Source organism: Grammomys surdaster, unplaced genomic scaffold, assembly GCF_004785775.1.
Source record: "Grammomys surdaster isolate TR1022 unplaced genomic scaffold, NIH_TR_1.0 125984, whole genome shotgun sequence".
Lineage (NCBI taxonomy): Eukaryota > Metazoa > Chordata > Mammalia > Rodentia > Muridae > Grammomys > Grammomys surdaster.
The window spans coordinates 2989674-3007522 of record NW_021620800.1 but is presented as its reverse complement, the minus strand read 5'-3'; the positions used below and the strand labels follow the sequence as shown (position 1 = coordinate 3007522).

The 17849-nt window shown below is 47.4% G+C and overlaps 1 protein-coding gene across 1 annotated transcript in view; it reads left to right on the top strand.

The window, feature by feature from the left end:
* The window catches only part of Rhpn2 (rhophilin Rho GTPase binding protein 2), a 59627-nt gene that overhangs the window by 13084 nt on the left and 28694 nt on the right, over window positions 1-17849 (top strand). Inside the window, exons 2-4 of the mRNA XM_028754196.1 lie at window positions 7665-7780; window positions 14542-14670; window positions 17284-17359. Of these exons, the coding sequence (XP_028610029.1) occupies window positions 7665-7780; window positions 14542-14670; window positions 17284-17359 (321 nt within the window). The remainder of the gene's footprint in view (window positions 1-7664; window positions 7781-14541; window positions 14671-17283; window positions 17360-17849) is intronic.

Below are 17849 nucleotides of genomic sequence, written 5' to 3'. Positions count from 1 at the left end.
CAATTAAGATCTATCCCAGATCCCCGTTTTTTAAGATTTAAAAATAATGTGTATATGTGTTTATACAAGTAAGCATGGTGCCCACAGAGGCCAGAGGCACTGGGTCCCCCAGGAGCAGTTGTGAGCTGTCTGAGGTGGATCATGATCCTCCTCGGGAGCAATACAAGATTTTAATTGTTGAGCCACCTGCCTAGTGTCCCTCCCCCTCCCCCTCCCCACTCTTTTGGGCATGGTCTCTATCTAGTAAAGACTGGTTTCAAACTCACTATGTCGTCCAAGCTGACTTTGAACACCCAATCCTCTTGTGTCCGGCTCTTAAGTGCTGCAAACAGCTTCCTCATTCTAAGTTTAAAAATCAGGGATTAACGGTCTATATTAGATACTTGCTTTAGGATCCGTTCTAACTCAGATTCTGAGTATCTGCAATTTAGAAGGCAGCCAGTGCTACCACCAATGCAAATGTGATCAGAGCAATTTGATTTTTAATTTATGTACATTGGTATTTTGCCTGCACATATGTCTGTGTGAAGCTGTTGGGAGTTGTGAGCTGTCCTGTTAGTGCTGGGAATTGAACCTGGGCCTTCTGGAAGAACAGTCATTGCTTTTAACCGCTGAGACGACGTCTCTTTGGTCCCTGGCCTCAGAAATTTGAATATAGAGGAAAGTATCACTGAGAACTGGGTGGGGTGGGAGGGTAGAATCATTGCTAGAGGGATGCTAGTTCCCTTCTGGGAAAAAGGAATGAGAAAATCCTGGAGAAGGATGGTAACTCATGTCTCTCTAGTCCAAAGGCCACATTCTGGGGCCCCTGAGCAGGCTGGGCTATAAATGACCTACCACATCTCCTCTCAGCGGTTCAGGCCATGGGTGCCAGAGTGGTGGGGGTGGGGGTGGGGACTGGGGGGGGGGTGGGAAGGAGTTGATTGAGCTTGTTAGTGTAAGGTTCTCAGGTTGTCAGATCTGAGCACACTGCCTACCGGGACACTCCCAGGGAGTAGCCACTGACCCTGAAGATAAGCCTCGACAAGGAATTCATTCAGACACCGCCTATCTGAACTAGGGAGAGCACCCTTATGTTTAAAGGAAATTGTTTGCTGATCTGAAACTTGGTACATGTTAATCCGAAGACCCTAGGAGGGGCTAGAGATGTGCCCCAGTGGTAGAGCACTTGCCTAGTGGCTTCAGTCGCCAGCACTACAAAAAGAAAAAGGAAACAGATACCTCGGTGAATAATCATAGGCAAAGAACACAAGCAGATACCAGTAAGAACAGCTAAGCGATCAGCGAATAAAAATGTTTACCTACTGAAGGACTGAGTCCAGGGAGACTGAGTTTCTCATTTTCAAAGGTGAAAATTAGTACTTTGGGGGCAGGTCAGAGGCTCAGCAAAAAATAAAGGTGATTGCTGCCAAGTTGACAACCTGAGATTGATTTCCAGGGCGCACAAAGAAAGAGAGAACTGACTCCCGCGAGTTCTCCTCTGACCTTAATGCACGTGCCACGACAACTGTGACCCACACGCTAATAATGATACATTATTTTTGGAAGCTTAGTATGACAATGTACATCTATAATCTCCCTCTGTACCTCTATCTCTCTCTTTCCTTTTCCTTCAGTTTTCGAGACAGGGTTTCTCTGTGTAGCCCTGGCTGTCCTAGAACTCTCTCTGTAGACCAAGCTGGCCTGGACTCAGAGATCCTCTTGCCTCTGCCTCCTATAAGTGCTAACATTTATAACCTCAGTGCTCAGGACGCTGAGGCAGGGGGATTAATATAAATTGGAAGTTGACCTGAGCTGCACAGAGAGACCCCGTCTTAAAACCAAAACCACATAATAAAACAAAACAGAACAAAAAAACCTTTTTTTTTTTTTTTTAGGTTTTTCAAGACAGGGTTTCTCTGTATAGCCCAGGCTGACCTGGAACTCACTCTGTAGACCAGGCTGGCCTCGAACTCAGAAATCCGCCTGCCTCTGCCTCCCAAGTGCTGGGATTAAAGGCGTGCGCCACCACCGCCCGGCACAAAAAAAGCTTTTGAACCTGACAAATGAGATAACCTATTTTTAAAATGGACAAATGTTTTGAGTCAGTAATTTCCACATCCCCCCCCCGCCCCTCCAAATGACTACAAGCCCATGAAAAAGACTCAGCATTTTCAGAGCTTGATTTCCACACCCAATGACATGACACAGGGCAAGAAGTCTTCCTGACTTAGGGCCTAAGGGCTCTAGCAGTAGTATCCACAGTGACCAGAGTGGTTTTATTTCATGTTTTGTGGGAGAGCTGGGCAGTGCTAGGGATGAAACCCAAGGTCTTGCTCATGCCTGGCCAGCCCTGTGTGTTGAGTCATATCCCTAATGCAAGCCAATGAAAGAGTTGACTCATGGTGACATACCACACACACCGGGATGGTATGCTGGCTATTTGATGTTAGGTTGACACAAACCTAGATGTATCTAGGAAGAGAAAATGCCACCTTAATAAGATGGCCTTGTAGGCAAGTCAGTGTGGGTGGGTCTTGTCTTGATTAGTGATGGACAGGGAGCAGTCTGGCTTCTGCTCCAGTTCCCACCTTGACTGAGGGGTGATGGGGGATTGTTACCAGAGCATTGTGAGATGAAAGAAAACAAGCTGGCTTTGGGACATGGCATTTTATTACAGCAATAGAAACCTAAGTCAGGTGGCTGTCATTTTTTTTTTTTTTAAAAAAAAAGTAGGTCTGGGGCTGCAGTTCAGTAATGGAGTACTTAACCAGTGAGGAGCTGGGGGTGTGGCTCAGTTACAGAATACTTGCTAGTGGGAATAAAATAATATGATCGACTTTGGCAAGTGGTTAAACGTAGAATCAACCACATAATCCATAGATATATAGAAAAAAAAACAGCAATGTTTATTCAGAGAAACAACTCGTATAAAAAATGAGGTTTTAGGTTTTGTTTTGTTTTGAGACGGGGTTTTTCTGTGTAGCCCAGACTATCCTGGAACTCCCTCTGTAGATCAGGCTGGCCTCAAATTCAGAGGTTCATGTGCCTCTGCCTCTTAAGTACTGGGATAAAAGGTGTGTGCATCACTACCCAGCAGATTTTAGTTGTTCTTAACCACACACACACACACACACACACACACACACACACACACACACACCCTTACACCCTTCCCTTTATTTGTCCTGAGCCATACCTATTATGTGAACCATAGGGAGAGAAAAACAGGTTATTTACAGTCTAGGCTGCTCAGGGGCCCCCTAATCAGTGGCCTTTGGACTATAAGGGTCAGAAATGAGTTACTTTCTTTCCTCAAGGTTTTCTTGAAAGTCTTCCTCTTCTCCTCTTCCTCCTTCTCTTCCTCCTCCTCCTCCTTTTTAAAGCTTTTTTTTTTTTTTTAAGTTTATTTGGTGCAGGTTCTCACGCAGTCCAGGCTGGTCTTGAACTTGCTATATTGTTAAGACTGGCCTTAAATTCTGGATTCTCCGTTCTCATGTTCCATGTACTGGGGTTTTAGGCATGGGCCATTATACCGTGCCTCTAAGCCGTATTTGTGACAGAAAAAAAAAAAAATGAGAACACTTCAAATGTCCAGCACTGGTAAATGGTTAAACAGAACAAATGTTGTACGCTTACCTAACGATGAAAGAGTGAATTGGTTGCAGGCAGGCTGTGATCTGGGTGAACTTTGAAAACAATATGCTAGCCAGGTGTTGGGGCACTGGGCGATAGGCCCGGAATGTAGGAAGCTAAGGCAGGGGGAGCTCAGATTAAGGCCAGCCTGGGCTATGTAGTAATACCCTTTCAAACAGTGAAACACAGTAATATTGGGGTAGAGAAGAAGAAGAGAAAGCTAGTTGGTAAAGTGCTTGGGGGACTGGAGTTCAATCCCCAGCTGCAAGCTTGTGAACACTGAGGTGGTAGAAATGGTGGAGCCTGGGCCTCTCTGAGCAGCTGCTCTAGCCTACTTGGGAGCTCCAGGCCAGTGAGAGACTGTATCAACACAAAGATGGATGGCACCTGAGGAGTGACGCCTGGAGTCACTGGAGGAGTGACACACACACACACACACACACACACACACACACACACACACACACGAGAAATCAATGCACTGTGTGGAAGAAGACAGACAGAAGGCCATATATTGAATGTTCTATTTATATGAAGTATCCACAATGAGCAAAATCTGTACAGGACAAAACGAAAACAAAACAAAACAGCTCCCTAAAAAAAGCTAGCAGAACTCAGGGCTAAGAAATGGATGCTCAGTTTCTTTTTTGAGATGCTAAGATGTTCCAAAATCTGAAATAAGTGATGGCCATGTTTAGTAGTGAAGATGTTAAAACAAAGAAGACTGACTGGAGTACTCTTTCGTTGATTCAGTTGGGGACTGAGCCAGGGCCTTGAACAAAGCAAGCCTGCACTCCGTGTCTGAAGGCTGTCTCCAGGTCCTGGGTGCTTTAAACGGTTGGGTGGGTGGCATTTTTGTTTTGTTTTGCTGATAGGTTTTAGCTGTGACACCGGGTTCTGGAACTCATGACCCTCTTGCCTCAGCTGTGCTGAGGGTACAGGTGTGTCCAGCCAGAACTGGTCAGATGGTTAAGGACAGACTTCTAAAACAATTACATTGTGTGCAGTTCCTTTCTGTAACTTGATGCTATCAGTTAGGGTAATGTTTACACAAATATAACTCTGTACAGTGACAAGTTTTTTTGTTTGTTTTGTTTTGTGGGTTTTTTTTTTTGTGGTAAGAGCAACTAAAATCTCATTTCTCTGGAATCCCAGATACAGTCATCTTTTCTGTCTTTGCTATACCTTAGTATCCTTAGACTAATTTTAATTTTTTTTTTTTTTTTTTTTTAGTTTTTTAAGACAGAGTCTCACTATGTAGCTGTGCTGTCCTGGAACTCACTTTGTAGACCAGGCTGGCCTTGAACTCAGAGATCCACTAGCCTCTGCCTCCTGAGTGCTGGGATTAAAGGTGTGCACCACGGTGTCCAGTACATTCTTAGACTCTTAAGACAGGACCATCTCATGTATTACCTTGTTCAATATTTTCCACCTCTACCATTGTTTAATGTTTAATTCTTTTATCTCTGTATGTGTGGCTTTGTGGGTATGCATGTGGGCTCCCGTGTGTGTGTGGGGGGGGGCAGGGGTGTTCTTCATACCCATGAGACCTTACAATGCTTTTCTTCTAGTGTTTGACTTATCTCAGTTAGTAATGTGACCTCCATGTTACCTAAAGCAGTCACAAGTGGCAGTTCAAATTTGATAGTCCATTCCAATATCCCATCTATTTCTTTATCCGAAATGGTGAATATTGTCGTGTATCAATTTCTCGGTAAAGCTGTTACTGAAAAGAAAATGGAGATTTACTCCAATGACAGTGAGCACAAGGGATGTCCGCAGGTCAGTTTGTATGCTGTTCTTTCCTGGGGGCCCATTGGCTGGCTCTTAGCTCTAAAAAGGCCCTAGATTGACTGCCCTAGAAATATATCTTAGAGAAAACACTCCAGAGTTTCAAAAAAAAATGTGTATTCATATATGTGTACCAAATGAAAATACTGACTTGAGTGTGCACCTGGGTAGTAAGGCACCTGCCCTGCACACTCACAGACCCTGCCTAACTTGAATCCTCAGCACTCTTAAACAGTCTTGTTTGTTTTTGAGACAGGGTCTCATTATGTAGACCAGGTTGGCTTCCAACTCATGGAGATCTGCCCGTCCCCAGCCTGGACTGCTGAGATCCTAACCAATTTTTAAGGGGAAAAAAAAATGGAGTCTAAGAAATAATCCAGTATTCCAGGTATAAGGACGTTATAGGTCTTTTAGAAAAAAATAGGCAATGTTATGCAATCTTTTTGTTCTGAACTTCTATACAATTTTATTTGTTATTGTTATTTTGATGTCTGTGTGCACTATGGCATGCCTGTGGAGATCAGGGGTGTTGTGGCTATTATTCTGGTGGTGTGTGCTACCGTGTGCCTGTGGAGGTCAGAGTTCAACCTGCAGAGGCATGTTCTTACCTTCTACCAAGTGGGTCCCAGGGTTTGAACTCAGGTCCTCAGGCTTGGCAGGAGGCAGCTTTGCACACTGAGCGATCTCACCAGCCTCTTTTGCTTGTTTTTTTTTTTTTTTTTTTTTGAGACTGGGTCTTGCTCTGTAGCCCAGGCTGGCCTGGGACATACAGCAATCCTCCTGCCTGAGTTTCTGGAGATTATAGATGTGAGTCACTATACTTTACTCTTGTCTGTAAGGAATACTGTATTCTAAGAGGAATTTTTATCTATTTATTTTTAATATCTTTAAGTCTGTGTATGGGTGTGGGCATGTGTGGAGGAATATATACATGACTGCAGGTGCCCAAAGAGGCCAGTAGAGGGCGTTGAATCTCCCTGGAGCTGGAGTTAAGAGGTGGTGGTGTTATGGGAGCTGGGAATTAAACTCAGGTCCCTATAATCGCAGTCTATGCTCTTAACCACCATCTCTCAGCCCCCTCGGGAAATTCTTGAGAGCACAATGAGAAAGTACAGCAAGCCCTGAGTACCACAGTGCTGGAGAGGGTTATGTGTTGGGCCTCAGGCTGCTTTAGTGTGGTTGTGGGCTGGGCTGGCCCTGGCTGGTGTCCGGGAGCCCAGCTTTTAGAGTGTTCCCACCGTCATCTCTTGACTGATAAGGTTGGTGCACTGTGCTCAGACAGAGTGCAGGCAGTGCTTTCTCCCCTCCTGGATTCTGGAGATGTGGCCCGTGCTGGGCTTGGGTACCTTTGTAATGAGTGCTCAGTGGGCTGATTTGAGCCGAGATGCTACATACACGTTGGTGCATTTTTAATACTGGGAAAGAGGATCGTGAATGTCATTATTGTGGTGGGAGAAAACAGACTGGAGCAAAAGACACCAGCTCACAGTGTCTGTTTCAGGGCTGTGTTAGTATGATTTTTTTTTTTTTTTGGTTTTTCGAGACAGGGTTTCTCTGTATAGCCCTGGCTGTCCTGGAACTCACTCTGTAGACCAGGCTGGCCTCGAACTCAGAAATCCACCTGCCTCTGCCTCCCAAGTGCTGGGACTAAAGGCGTGCGCCACCACTGCCCGGCGATTTTTGTGTTTTTTAAAAAAAATGAGTTTCCTTATTTTGATTTCTACATTGTCATTTAAATTTTTTTTTTTCGAGAATACAATTACCGCATCTCTCTCTTCCCTCCCTTCCCTCCCAACTCTCCTATAGACCCTTTCCCAATCTCCTTCAAATTCATGGCTCCTTTTCCACTAATTGCTATTGTATGCATATATGTATATGTCTACAGGCATAATGTATTCCAAAATATAACCTGTTCAGTTCGTATAGTGTGACTGGTATGTTTGTTTTTAGGGCTGAGCCTTTGCTACTCTAAACACCAATCGGTGCACTCATCCTGGGGAGAAGCGCCCCTTCCACTGAGGCTAGGGCTCTCCACAGTTGCCTGTAGTTCTTTGTGTAGGGGTGAGGCTGTGTGAGCTCTTCCCCGTCCACTTTGGTGTGTTGTGTTCATTGGGGTCCTCTTTGTTCAGCTCATGTTTGGGCAGTTTTGACGGTGAGACTTTATAGGTTAGTTAAACACTTTTTTTTTTTTTCTCATAGAATGTCATCATTTTGGGTGTAACCGATCTCTTAACGGGTGTCTCTTCTTTTCCGCTCAGGGTTGTAATCCCCTTGCACAAACTGGCCGGAGCAAGCTGCAGAATCAAAGGGCTGCCTTGAACCAGCAGATCCTGAAGGCTGTTCGGATGCGAACAGGAGCCGAGAACCTTCTGAAGTAGGTACCTCTGTTTTTGCTGCCTCGGCCAGGAGCTCTGGTTCTCCCATCAGACAGACAGAGCCCAGACCCTCAGCTGGGGTCTTGCTTTTCAGCTTTGAGATTTCCTTCTCTTTGGGGATGTCTGGACAGGTCCTTTCCTAGAGCTTGGTCATGTTAAAGACAAAGACGTTGTGTCTACCCTGTGTTTGTGGAGAATTGTGACAGACAGTGGAATCACAGCTATGTGTGTATGCGTATGTATGTGTGTATATACATATATATATATACACACATATACATATATATGATTATTTTATTTTATTTATTTATTTATTTTATTTATTTATTTATTTATTTTGGTTTTTTCGAGACAGGGTTTCTCTGTGTAGCCCTGGCTGTCCTGGAACTCATTCTGTAGACCAGGCTAGCCTCGAACCCTCGAACTCAGAAATCCACCTGCCTCTGCCTCCCAAGTGCTGGGATTAAAGGCGTGCGCCACCACTGCCCGGCAGTTTATTTTAATTTTATGTCTATGAGTGTTTGCCTGCATGTATGTGTGTGCACTATGTGGTACCTAGCACCCATGGAGGCCAGAGGAGGCATTGCAGATCCCCTGGAACTGGAATTGCAGATGGTTATGAGCCACCACGCCAGTGCTGGGAACAGAGCTTAGGTTCTGTTCTCTGTAAGAGCAGCCAGTGCTCTTACCTGCAGAGCATCTGTCTCTCCAGCCCTCAGCTGTGGCCATGTTGTTTACAGGTCCAGTTGCTGTCTTAGCATTTGTTTCTGGGCTTGACTCCTTTTTCCACTGCCCAGAGTTATGCCTGATAGAGTCAGTGCTCAGTAAACACGTGTTGATGGATAAGAGAGGGGACATAAGAAAAGAAAGAACGGGACACTTCTATTACTAGCAGTGTCCACCTTTCTAATGAGAGGAGTCATAAACAGGACACGGTGGAACATACCCGTGGTTTCAGCTACGCGAGCATCTGAGGCAGGGGGATTGGTTGAATCCTGGGGTTTGAGACACCTGGACAAAGTAGCAAAACCCCATCTAGAAAAGCATGAGAGTTAATGAGAGAGCAGGGGCAGGTTGTACCTCAGTACTGTGCTGTAGAGATAAAATAGTTACTTATCAAGCAGAGCTCAGGAAAGCTGTACCTGCGTCTAGACGGCTGTAAATCCTCCCCACACCCTTAAGTGCAGTGTGCCAGCTCGCTAAGAGTGCAGACTCTTCCCTCAGAGGACAGCCTTTGGCTATCGGCTCTCTCCCATCTTGGTGAGACAGGGCCTCATTTCTGGCGCTTAGAACATGCGGCGTCCTGAGTATCTAGCGTCAGGTGCTTTTACTTGCTGACCCATCCCCCATCTCCCCTTCCCTTCTTCAGAGCCCTACAGGGTAGTTCTTTGGTTTTATGAGGCAGGATCTCATGTAGCCTAGGCTGGCTTAAAACTTGTTATGTAGTTAAGGATGACCTCAAACTCCTGATTCTCCTGCTTTTGCCTCTTCGTGTGTGTGTGTGTGTGTGTGTGTGTGTCTGTGTGTGTACGTGTGTATGTGTGTACACGTGCACATTCGTGCATCCCCATGCAGAGGGTAACTTTGTGTGGTCAGTTTCCTCCTATCATGTAAAATCCTGGGGCTCGAACTCTAGCTGTCGGGCTTGGCAGCAAGCACCTTTATCAGCTGAGCCACCTGTCCAGCCTGTTTTAGAGTTTTTGTTTTGTTTGTTTGTTTGTTTATTTGGGTTTGTTGTTGTTGTTTTGCTTTTATAGCAGACATTAGAGCTGTCCCGTCTGCCTTGCTCTGTTAACAGCACCAGCAGACAACCTCTCTGGGTCCCAGGTCAGACTCAGTCACACTGTCAGGTTAGCAGTTGTTTAGCTGATAGGTCAAGATAGGGTGGGACAGAGTTGTAAATGATTCTCCTAGAACTGATAAGCTTAAAGTGTCCCCGTGTAGAGACTGTTAGAGGAAACCCAGAGGTATTTATTAATCTGACTCAACACACCTATGCATTTAGAGACTGTTGTTAGAGGAAACCCGGAGGTATTTATTAATCTGACTCAACTGACACCAGAGTTTCCTGACATCAAGAAGGGCATCAGGCCAAGCTTCACTCTGGCCCCACAGTGTCCCTGGCTGCTGCTACTAGCAGCAGGTAATTACTGTCATATATTGGGCATGGCTGTCCTGTCCTCAGATTGCCTGATGTCCTACTAAGATTCTGTGATGAGGGTAGAACAATTACAATATAGGCAAGAGGGTATTTGGGAAAACATCCCGAGAAATGCAGGCTTGGAAATGAAGGTCCCTGCCATTAACTGCACGGGTCATCGTGACTGGACAGAAGCTGTGAGTGGGGAGGTTTCAGGTCCCTTGAAGGTCCTCCCCTTCCCTGATCCAAGAAGAGTCAGCGAGCTTCCTGAACTTGCTGGGAGCTAGCTGGTACTTTGAAGTGCACCATGCTGGGCTCTGTTAGGAAATCTGCCCGCCAGGTTCCTTCCTTTCCCTCCCTTGTGAAAGGGGGAGGCAGAAACCTGATAGTATTTCTGAGGCAGAGAGATTAAAGCAAGTTACCAGGTTGTTCGATTTTAACTAGTTCTTGAGTCAAAGAACAGGTTGCTTAACCATTCTGGTTAAAGCTTCAGACTGCCTTCTTACACTGCTAGTTAGACTGAATCAGGAGAGCCTCACCCTGAGGCTTGCAAGTGTCTTTGTACCTGCTGGTGAGTGAGTGGGTCAGAGCAAGACTCCATGCAGGGAGCTGTGAGGAATGGTGGAGGTGGAGGAGTGTATAATGTATAGCCCAGGCTGGCCTGCAGCATATAGCCCAGGCTGGCCTGGAACTGGCGAGATCTTCCTGTCTCAGCCTCCTTAGTGCCACTATCACAGACATGAACCACAGCACAAACAGGCATTCTCTTTCCCTCCCTCCTCTTCCCCCCTCCTCCCTTTCCTCCCTCTATCCCTTCTCCCCCTTCCTTCCTTCCTTCCTTCCTTCCTTCCCTCCTTCCTTCCTTCCTTCCTTCCTTCCTTCCTTCCTTCCTTTTCTCCTTTCTTTCTTTCTTTCTTTCTTTCTTTCTTCCTTTCTTTCTTTCTTCCTTTCCTCCTTTCCTCCTTTCCTCCTTTCCTCCTTTCCTTCTTTCTTTCTCTTTTTCAGCAACCAGGCATCTCCACCGCCTGCCCCAGGGACCCAACAACAACAGGATAGCCAAGATGTGACACATTCCCACTGTCCCCATGTGCCACATATCCTCCTCATCCCCTTATAAAAGGCCAATCCCTCCTCTCTTCTTTCTCCTTTTCCCTCCACCCTCGACCAGAGGCAGACTCAGTGTACCCCTCCCTAGTAAACCTTCCCCCCACCCCCCACCGTGAGACCTGTCATATGGTGTGATTTCATTGCCATCCACTGCTTAGATCATAATTTCTTCTTTCTTTTCTTTCTCTCTTTTCTTTCTTTCTTTGTTTGCTTCTTTCTTTGTTTCTTTGTTTTTTTTCTTTCAAGGCAGGGTCTCACTATGTAGCCTTGGCTGGCCCAGAAATCACTCTGTAGCTCAGGCTGGGCCTTGAAGTTGTGAGAATCCTCCTATCTCTGCCTCCCAGAGTGCTGGGATTGCAGATGTTGCCGCCACACCCAGACTTGATGTATGGATAGGTACTCTGCCACCGAGATACATTCCCTGTGTTTTGTTTTTGTCTTGTTGAGAAGAAAGTCTCACTTTGTACCCCTGGCTGGCCTGGAATTCAAGCTTCTCCTGCGTCTGCCTCTCCCGATTCCAGATTTTAGGCCTGTGCCACCATACTGGGGCTTTAAAAAAAATCTTAGGACCACCGAACTTTTAAATATTGGCAACCAGTTAAGGGATGAAAAAGCCATACAGTGACAACCAAGTGAAAGAGTTACTTTGTGATGGCCAGGCCAAGTGTCAGACTGGGGTGGCCTTGACTGTCTGTGAGCTTAGTGATTGCTCACATGGTCAGTTCCAAGCCGAGTCCCCTTTGGCCTTCAGACTGATGCTTGTTCCTGTATCTGCCTTCTTTGAACACTGGAGACAGATCTGATGCCTTAACCACGGTCTATACAGGGCACAAGGTGGTGACCCGAGGCCCCACCCTCCAGCCCCCCTCCCGCCACCTCTCTCTCCACACACATACATATACGCTTGAGTCCTTGGCAGAGTGGACTGTGGGAATGGTTCTGGCAGAACAACTGTCAGAGTAAAGACATCTGCCAGAGTCTGTTAGGCTGTCCCACACGGTCTCTATAGCATGGGGCAGGCCCAGAGTCATCGTGGAACCTGTTTTCACACGGACAGGTTTACAGAAAGGTTTGGAAGAAAATGAAATTATTCTAAACTAAAAATGAAGAGCTGACGTAGTTCAATCACAGAGCCCTGTGTGCCATCCCAGCACCACACAAAACAGACAGGGACACATGGATCAGAATTTGGAATTACTGTTTGTTTCTACATTGGACTTTTTATGACAGATATCAGAGTGGGGGGGGGGACTTCAAAGAGGCTGGATTTAGCAGGCAGTCGTAACGCATGTCCTTAATCCCAGCATTCGGGAGGCAGAGTCAAGAGGATTAAGGCCAGCCTGGTCTACAGAGTGAGTTGCAGGACAGCCAGGGCTACACAGAGAAATCTGTCTCAAAAAACTAAAACCAAAATAGTAAAAAAAAAAAAAAAAAAAAAAAAAAGAGGCTGGATTTGTTGGTTAGCTCGTTGGAATTGCCATCCTGGGTCAGGATCTGTTGATTCTGGGCGTAAGGAAAGGATTATCCTGTGTCAGGTGCATGTGCCCCGAGGCACCTGGGCAATAGGGAAGGTGGCTGTCAGGACAGGGGCGGGGACAAGAAAACACCTTTCAAAGGGAAGTACCTAATGACCTTTCTTCTCTAGCCAGGCCCCACCTCCTAATGTTCCCATAATGCCCCGTAATGCCATCCGGCTAGGGATCCGTCAGGATTCGTAGGTGGGTTAACGTAGATAAAGTCAGAGACCTTCATGATCTGGCTGCTTTTTCCAACCCCCGTTTCTGAGTTCTGCTTGGAGACCTTCAACCCACCAACTTTTAGGGAGTACTTTCTCTCCAAACCAAAATGATCCTTTTGAACCTGGAGGTAGAGGAGCCACTGTGAGACCAGACGGAACGTTGCCAAGGAGACAAGGCAGGTGTGAGGCTGGGCTGTCATATGTGAGACCCTGTCTCGAAGAAAAGACCCCAGGGGCTCCAAGGTGCAGGAAAACACGTGGCGTGTGTTCAGTGGTTGTGGGAAGTACTTAGTTGTGGCCTGCCTGTCCCCGTTTATGCTTGTGACTTGACTCATCCAGGAACGTAACTGTGGGATCGTCCGCGTAGTTCTTACTGAATGCGCATGCTCTTTGTGAGAGCCTGCGGGAGCTGATGCCTACCGTTGTCGTGACAGGAGAGTTGTGGTGCTGGTGTGCTTTTTCTTGGCAGGAAAGGGCTGGAACACCCTTTGCCTGATGCTCCTCAGACAGGTCACCGCCACCTCAGAGACGCACACTGGATCACTACTGTAGAAAGGACACATGCCTCCAAGAAGGAACATAGGAGCCGTTCGTTTTCATTCAGAAAAGCACTCTGGGTACAGAGCAAAGGAACTGACAAACCTAAGCCTCCAACCTTGCTCCCTGACCAAGGCAGGATGGTTCTAGACTTGTCTAGCCTCCAGCCAGATCCAGACAAAGACAGCTGGGAATATCCACCATCTTGCCTAGGCACACCATATCTGAGAAAGCTCCTTCCACCAATGAGTCAACGGAAAACATCTCACCTGTTCAAGAAACAAACCTTGGGACTGATTTCTGAGTCATCTTTGTGCCCAAAGGTCAAAGAGTTCTAGAATACTCCAACCCCCAACCCCACCCTCCTGGCTGCCAGCATCTAGCGGAAGTCTGATGTCTTCAGCATCTTTAATAAATGCCTATCCCCACTCCTACCCCAGCTGTTTTAGCATTTTTATCAAAATCAATTGATCATGACTGTACAGATACATCTCTGCATTGTCTGTACTTTTCTGGTCTCCGTCTTCATGCTAATCAGTTCCACACTGTGCCAAATTGCTTTAGCTTTATAGTGACCTGGTTGGTTTTTTTTCTTTCCTGAGACAGGGTTTCTCTGTGTAACCCTGGTGATTCTAGAACTGCAGACCAGGCTAGCCTCAAACTCAGATCCACTTGCCTCTGCTTCCTGATGGCTAGGATCAAAGGCGTGAGCCACCGCCATCTGCCTGACTAGAGTGGTGTTTTTAGTCAGATAGTCCATGTCTTCTGACTTCGTTTTTCTTCCTCAAAATTGTTTTGGCTCTTCTTGGTTCTCTGCAGCTCTGTATACATTTTAGGATCTCTCTCTCTCTCTCTCTCTCTCTCTCTCTCTCTCTCTCTCTCTCTCTTCTCCTCCTCTTCCTCTCCTTCTTCCTGCTCCCTTTCTTTCTGTGCTAGGTATCAGTGCCTTACTCTCTCACTGGAGTTATTAATCAAGCTGAGCTTTGTGGCTCAGCCTGTCATCTCAGTACTTTGGATGCTGAGGAAGGAAGGAAGCAAGCTTGCCGGTGTTACCAGCCACATCTCAGGTCCATTTGATGGCTGGTGTGGTCAGGGTGGCGCTGGTACCCAGGGTCTCTGATATAGCTCGTCTGATAGTCATCCCCTGAGATTCCTTGCAAGAATCGCTCGGCAAGGATACTGGCTGAAAGTCTCTCTTCCTCTCTCTCCTCCCCACCCTCAACCCACCTCCCTCCCAGAGTTGCCACGAACCAGAAGGTGAGGGAACAGGTTCGCCTGGAGCTGAGCTTTGTCAACTCAGACCTGCAGATGCTGAAGGAAGAGCTGGAGGGTCTCAACATCTCCGTGGGAGTGTACCAGGGCACCGAGTGAGTAAGCAAGGGCCTTCCAGATACTCTCCGAGCCACACTGAACTGGGGTAAAGGAGGTGAACTTGAGGTTTATAGGGAAAGAACTGGAATGGGAATGAAATACCAAGAAAGCATAAACTGATTTCATGTACATGTTATACCATGAAAAGTAGGGGGCCCATCTGAATTCCCATAAGAAGATGGCGCAATGAGGGTTCTTCAGAAATGGACCCTGCTAAACATTTGAGAAATGAGTATTGAAATTCAAAACCATTCCTTGGGGAGTATTTGAGGTGAGGCACTCAGGAAAACCCAGAGGTTCCTCTGCTCACTGGATGTGAACCTTTGTGGGGTGGGGGTAGTGGAGAAATACCCATGTTTAAGAAGAAATAACCAAAAGGGTCTGATAGCTTGGGGCAAAGATCTCAGCTATTCAATAAGCTGAGACAGGGGGATCATGAGTTTGAGGCCAGCCTGGGGTACATAACAAGATACTGAGTCAAAATTAAAGTGGGCAGGTGGTATAGCTCAGTGGTAGAACCCCTGCCTAGAATCCCCCAGTGAGGGGCTGGGGGCGTGGCTCAGTGGTAGAGCTCATGCCTAGAATCCTCCAGTGAGGGGCTGGGGGCGTGGCTCAGTGGTAGAGCCCCTGTCTAGAATCCCCCAGTGAGGGGCTGGGGGCGTGGCTCAGTGGTAGAGCCCCTGCCTAGGATCCCCCAGTGAGGGGCTGGGGGCGTGGCTCAGTGGTAGAGCTCATGCCTAGAATCCCCCAGTGAGGGGCTGGGGGCGTGGCTCAGTGGTAGAGCCCCTGCCTAGAATTCCCTAGTGAGGGGCTGGGGGCGTGGCTCAGTGGTAGAGCCCCTGCCTAGAATCCCCCAGTGAGGGGCTGGGGGTGTGGCTCAGTAGTAGAGCGAGCATCTGCTTAGGAGGGGCCCTGAGTGGTAGAGTATTTGCCTAGTTTGCACAAGGCCCATTCCTGAGTGTTACAACAAAATAAAACCAAAAGAAAACACTTCGAGGCAGTGGTTTCCATGCTTTCTGCATCAGGAGAGAAGCTGTGCCTTCTTGAGAAGCCGGTGAGCCTGAGCAGAAACAAGAAGTAGTTTCCTAGAATTTTGAGTCACCTTGGGATATGTATTTCCTAATACTAATCTGTGTGTTACCTGGGGCCTTTCTCAAAGGCGGACACAAACAAGCATGCCTGGAACCCTGCTAGATCTTTGGCCAGTGACATCCGTGCTTGTCTGGCTTACCTGTGGGCTCCCAATGCAGTTTCAAAAGCCCAGTGAGAACAAACAAAACCTAACGATCCCACCCCCACCCCCTCCACAAAGTTCTCCCAGCCTGTGCTCTGCCGGTAGATACCGGTGTTTTGTCTATAAGGGCTAAGAGGCTCAAGCATTCCAGGCAGGGTAGTCTGCACAGGCAGTATGCACAGCCTGGTCCCCTGTTAGCTGTGTTGAAGAGGTGGGCGTGGGGGCTGTTCTTCCTACAAAGTAGGGGCTTTCAACCCCATGTGACCACGCCTCACAGTGGCTAGGGTTCGTCTCCTGTGTCACTGGGAAAAGTAGAGAGACAGGAGGATTCCGAGTGATGCCTTGGAGGTTTTCCAAATGAATTGTCATTTTCTTAGTACCTTAGATCTGAGCACTTCTGTGAGGTGGGCAGAGAAGACATCCTCTCAGTATGCAAACGACAAAACTCAGAGAGGCCTAGGCCCCAGAAAGGCATGTTAGTGCCACCCTGGGGTTAGAGGTACCCTGGTGTCTTGAGTCTTCACCATATCTGTGGTTCCTCTTCTCACTGGGCACAGGAGGACTCCGGGCCTGGAAGGATAAGAACGAGACGTAGCAGCTTCCCCCAGGGTCCAGTCTTCCGGGCAGGCTTTGGGGAGGCCACATACCTGGGTTGGGTCTCACCTACCTTTAGCACCCTTGTGCCACAGAGGTAGTTTCAGCTTTCAGCTACGGTCCACTCAGCCCTGCCCAGCATTCCTGGCCTTCTCTCTGGGGCTGGGCTCAGCAGCCCATGGAGGTCTCTTGTTACAGGTCAAAGAGCTAAATCCCTATTTGCAAAACCCAGAACTTCCTTCTGGCCCTACCCTTAGGAATGTAGGTCCAGGGAGCATTCTCAGGTCAACCTGTGGGGTGACTCAGTGGCCTCTGGGGATTTGTGCAATAAGATACATGGTATGATGTATCCCTAAAAGAAGGGCGTCTTGAGAGCCCCAGGTTCTATTATGGGAGGTGTTGGGGGCGGGGAAGGGTGCTGTGGCGAGGAGCGGACGTGCTGTGGTTGTAGTCTAGAGGGAGACCCGGTGCAGCAAAGATGCATGCACCCAAGTAAAGAACAGCAGACATGGGCCTTGTGCACATGGGCAGTCCTAATATTAACCCCGGCACAGTTGCCCATAGAGGGCAACTGAAAACTGAATTAGACCAACACAGTAGGTCTCCACTGAGTTAGATTGTCATGTCCCTTATCATAAGATGCTGGGAGCCATAATCAAAGAGAAGGAAGGGGTGCTGGGTTGACCTAGAGGATGGGAATTGCCCTGTTAGAGCCCAGGCCGTAGGTGCAAAGGGGCAGGTACAGGGTGAGCTGTTCATGAAACCTCTGTGTTCTTTATAGGGAGGCGTTTACCATTCCTCTGATTCCTCTCGGCCTGAAGGAAACCAAAGAAGTTGACTTTTCCATCGTCTTCAAGGTAAATCTCAGTGGGCACTGGGCCAGGGATGGGGATGAAATGACATATTCTTTGCAGTGGCTTTAGGCGCCATGACTCAAATGTCAATTGACGTCTACACCAGTGACTCTGAGACCTCACTTGGCTGCTTACAAGGAGAATTTTGTGTATTCACTCCTCTGAAAATCTTGCTGTCGTCTCTGATGGCTTCTGACACCCTGGCTGTCCCTTTTATTGTGCTGGGGATGGAACCCAGGGCCTTGTGCATGCAGGGCAAACGCTCTGCAGTAACCTACGTTCTTAGTCTGTTTTTGGTGACTTTGTAGCTCCTTTTGTGTGCCTGACAGAGACAAATTATACTCTATGCTAGTGTCTTTATTTAAAAAAATTAACTTATATTTATTTATTTGTGGGTATGTGCATGTGTGTGCATGTATATCTCTCTCCTTCCCCCTCCTGTCTTCTCTTCCTCCCCCTCCCCCTCCTGTCTTCTCTTCCTCCCCCTCCCCCT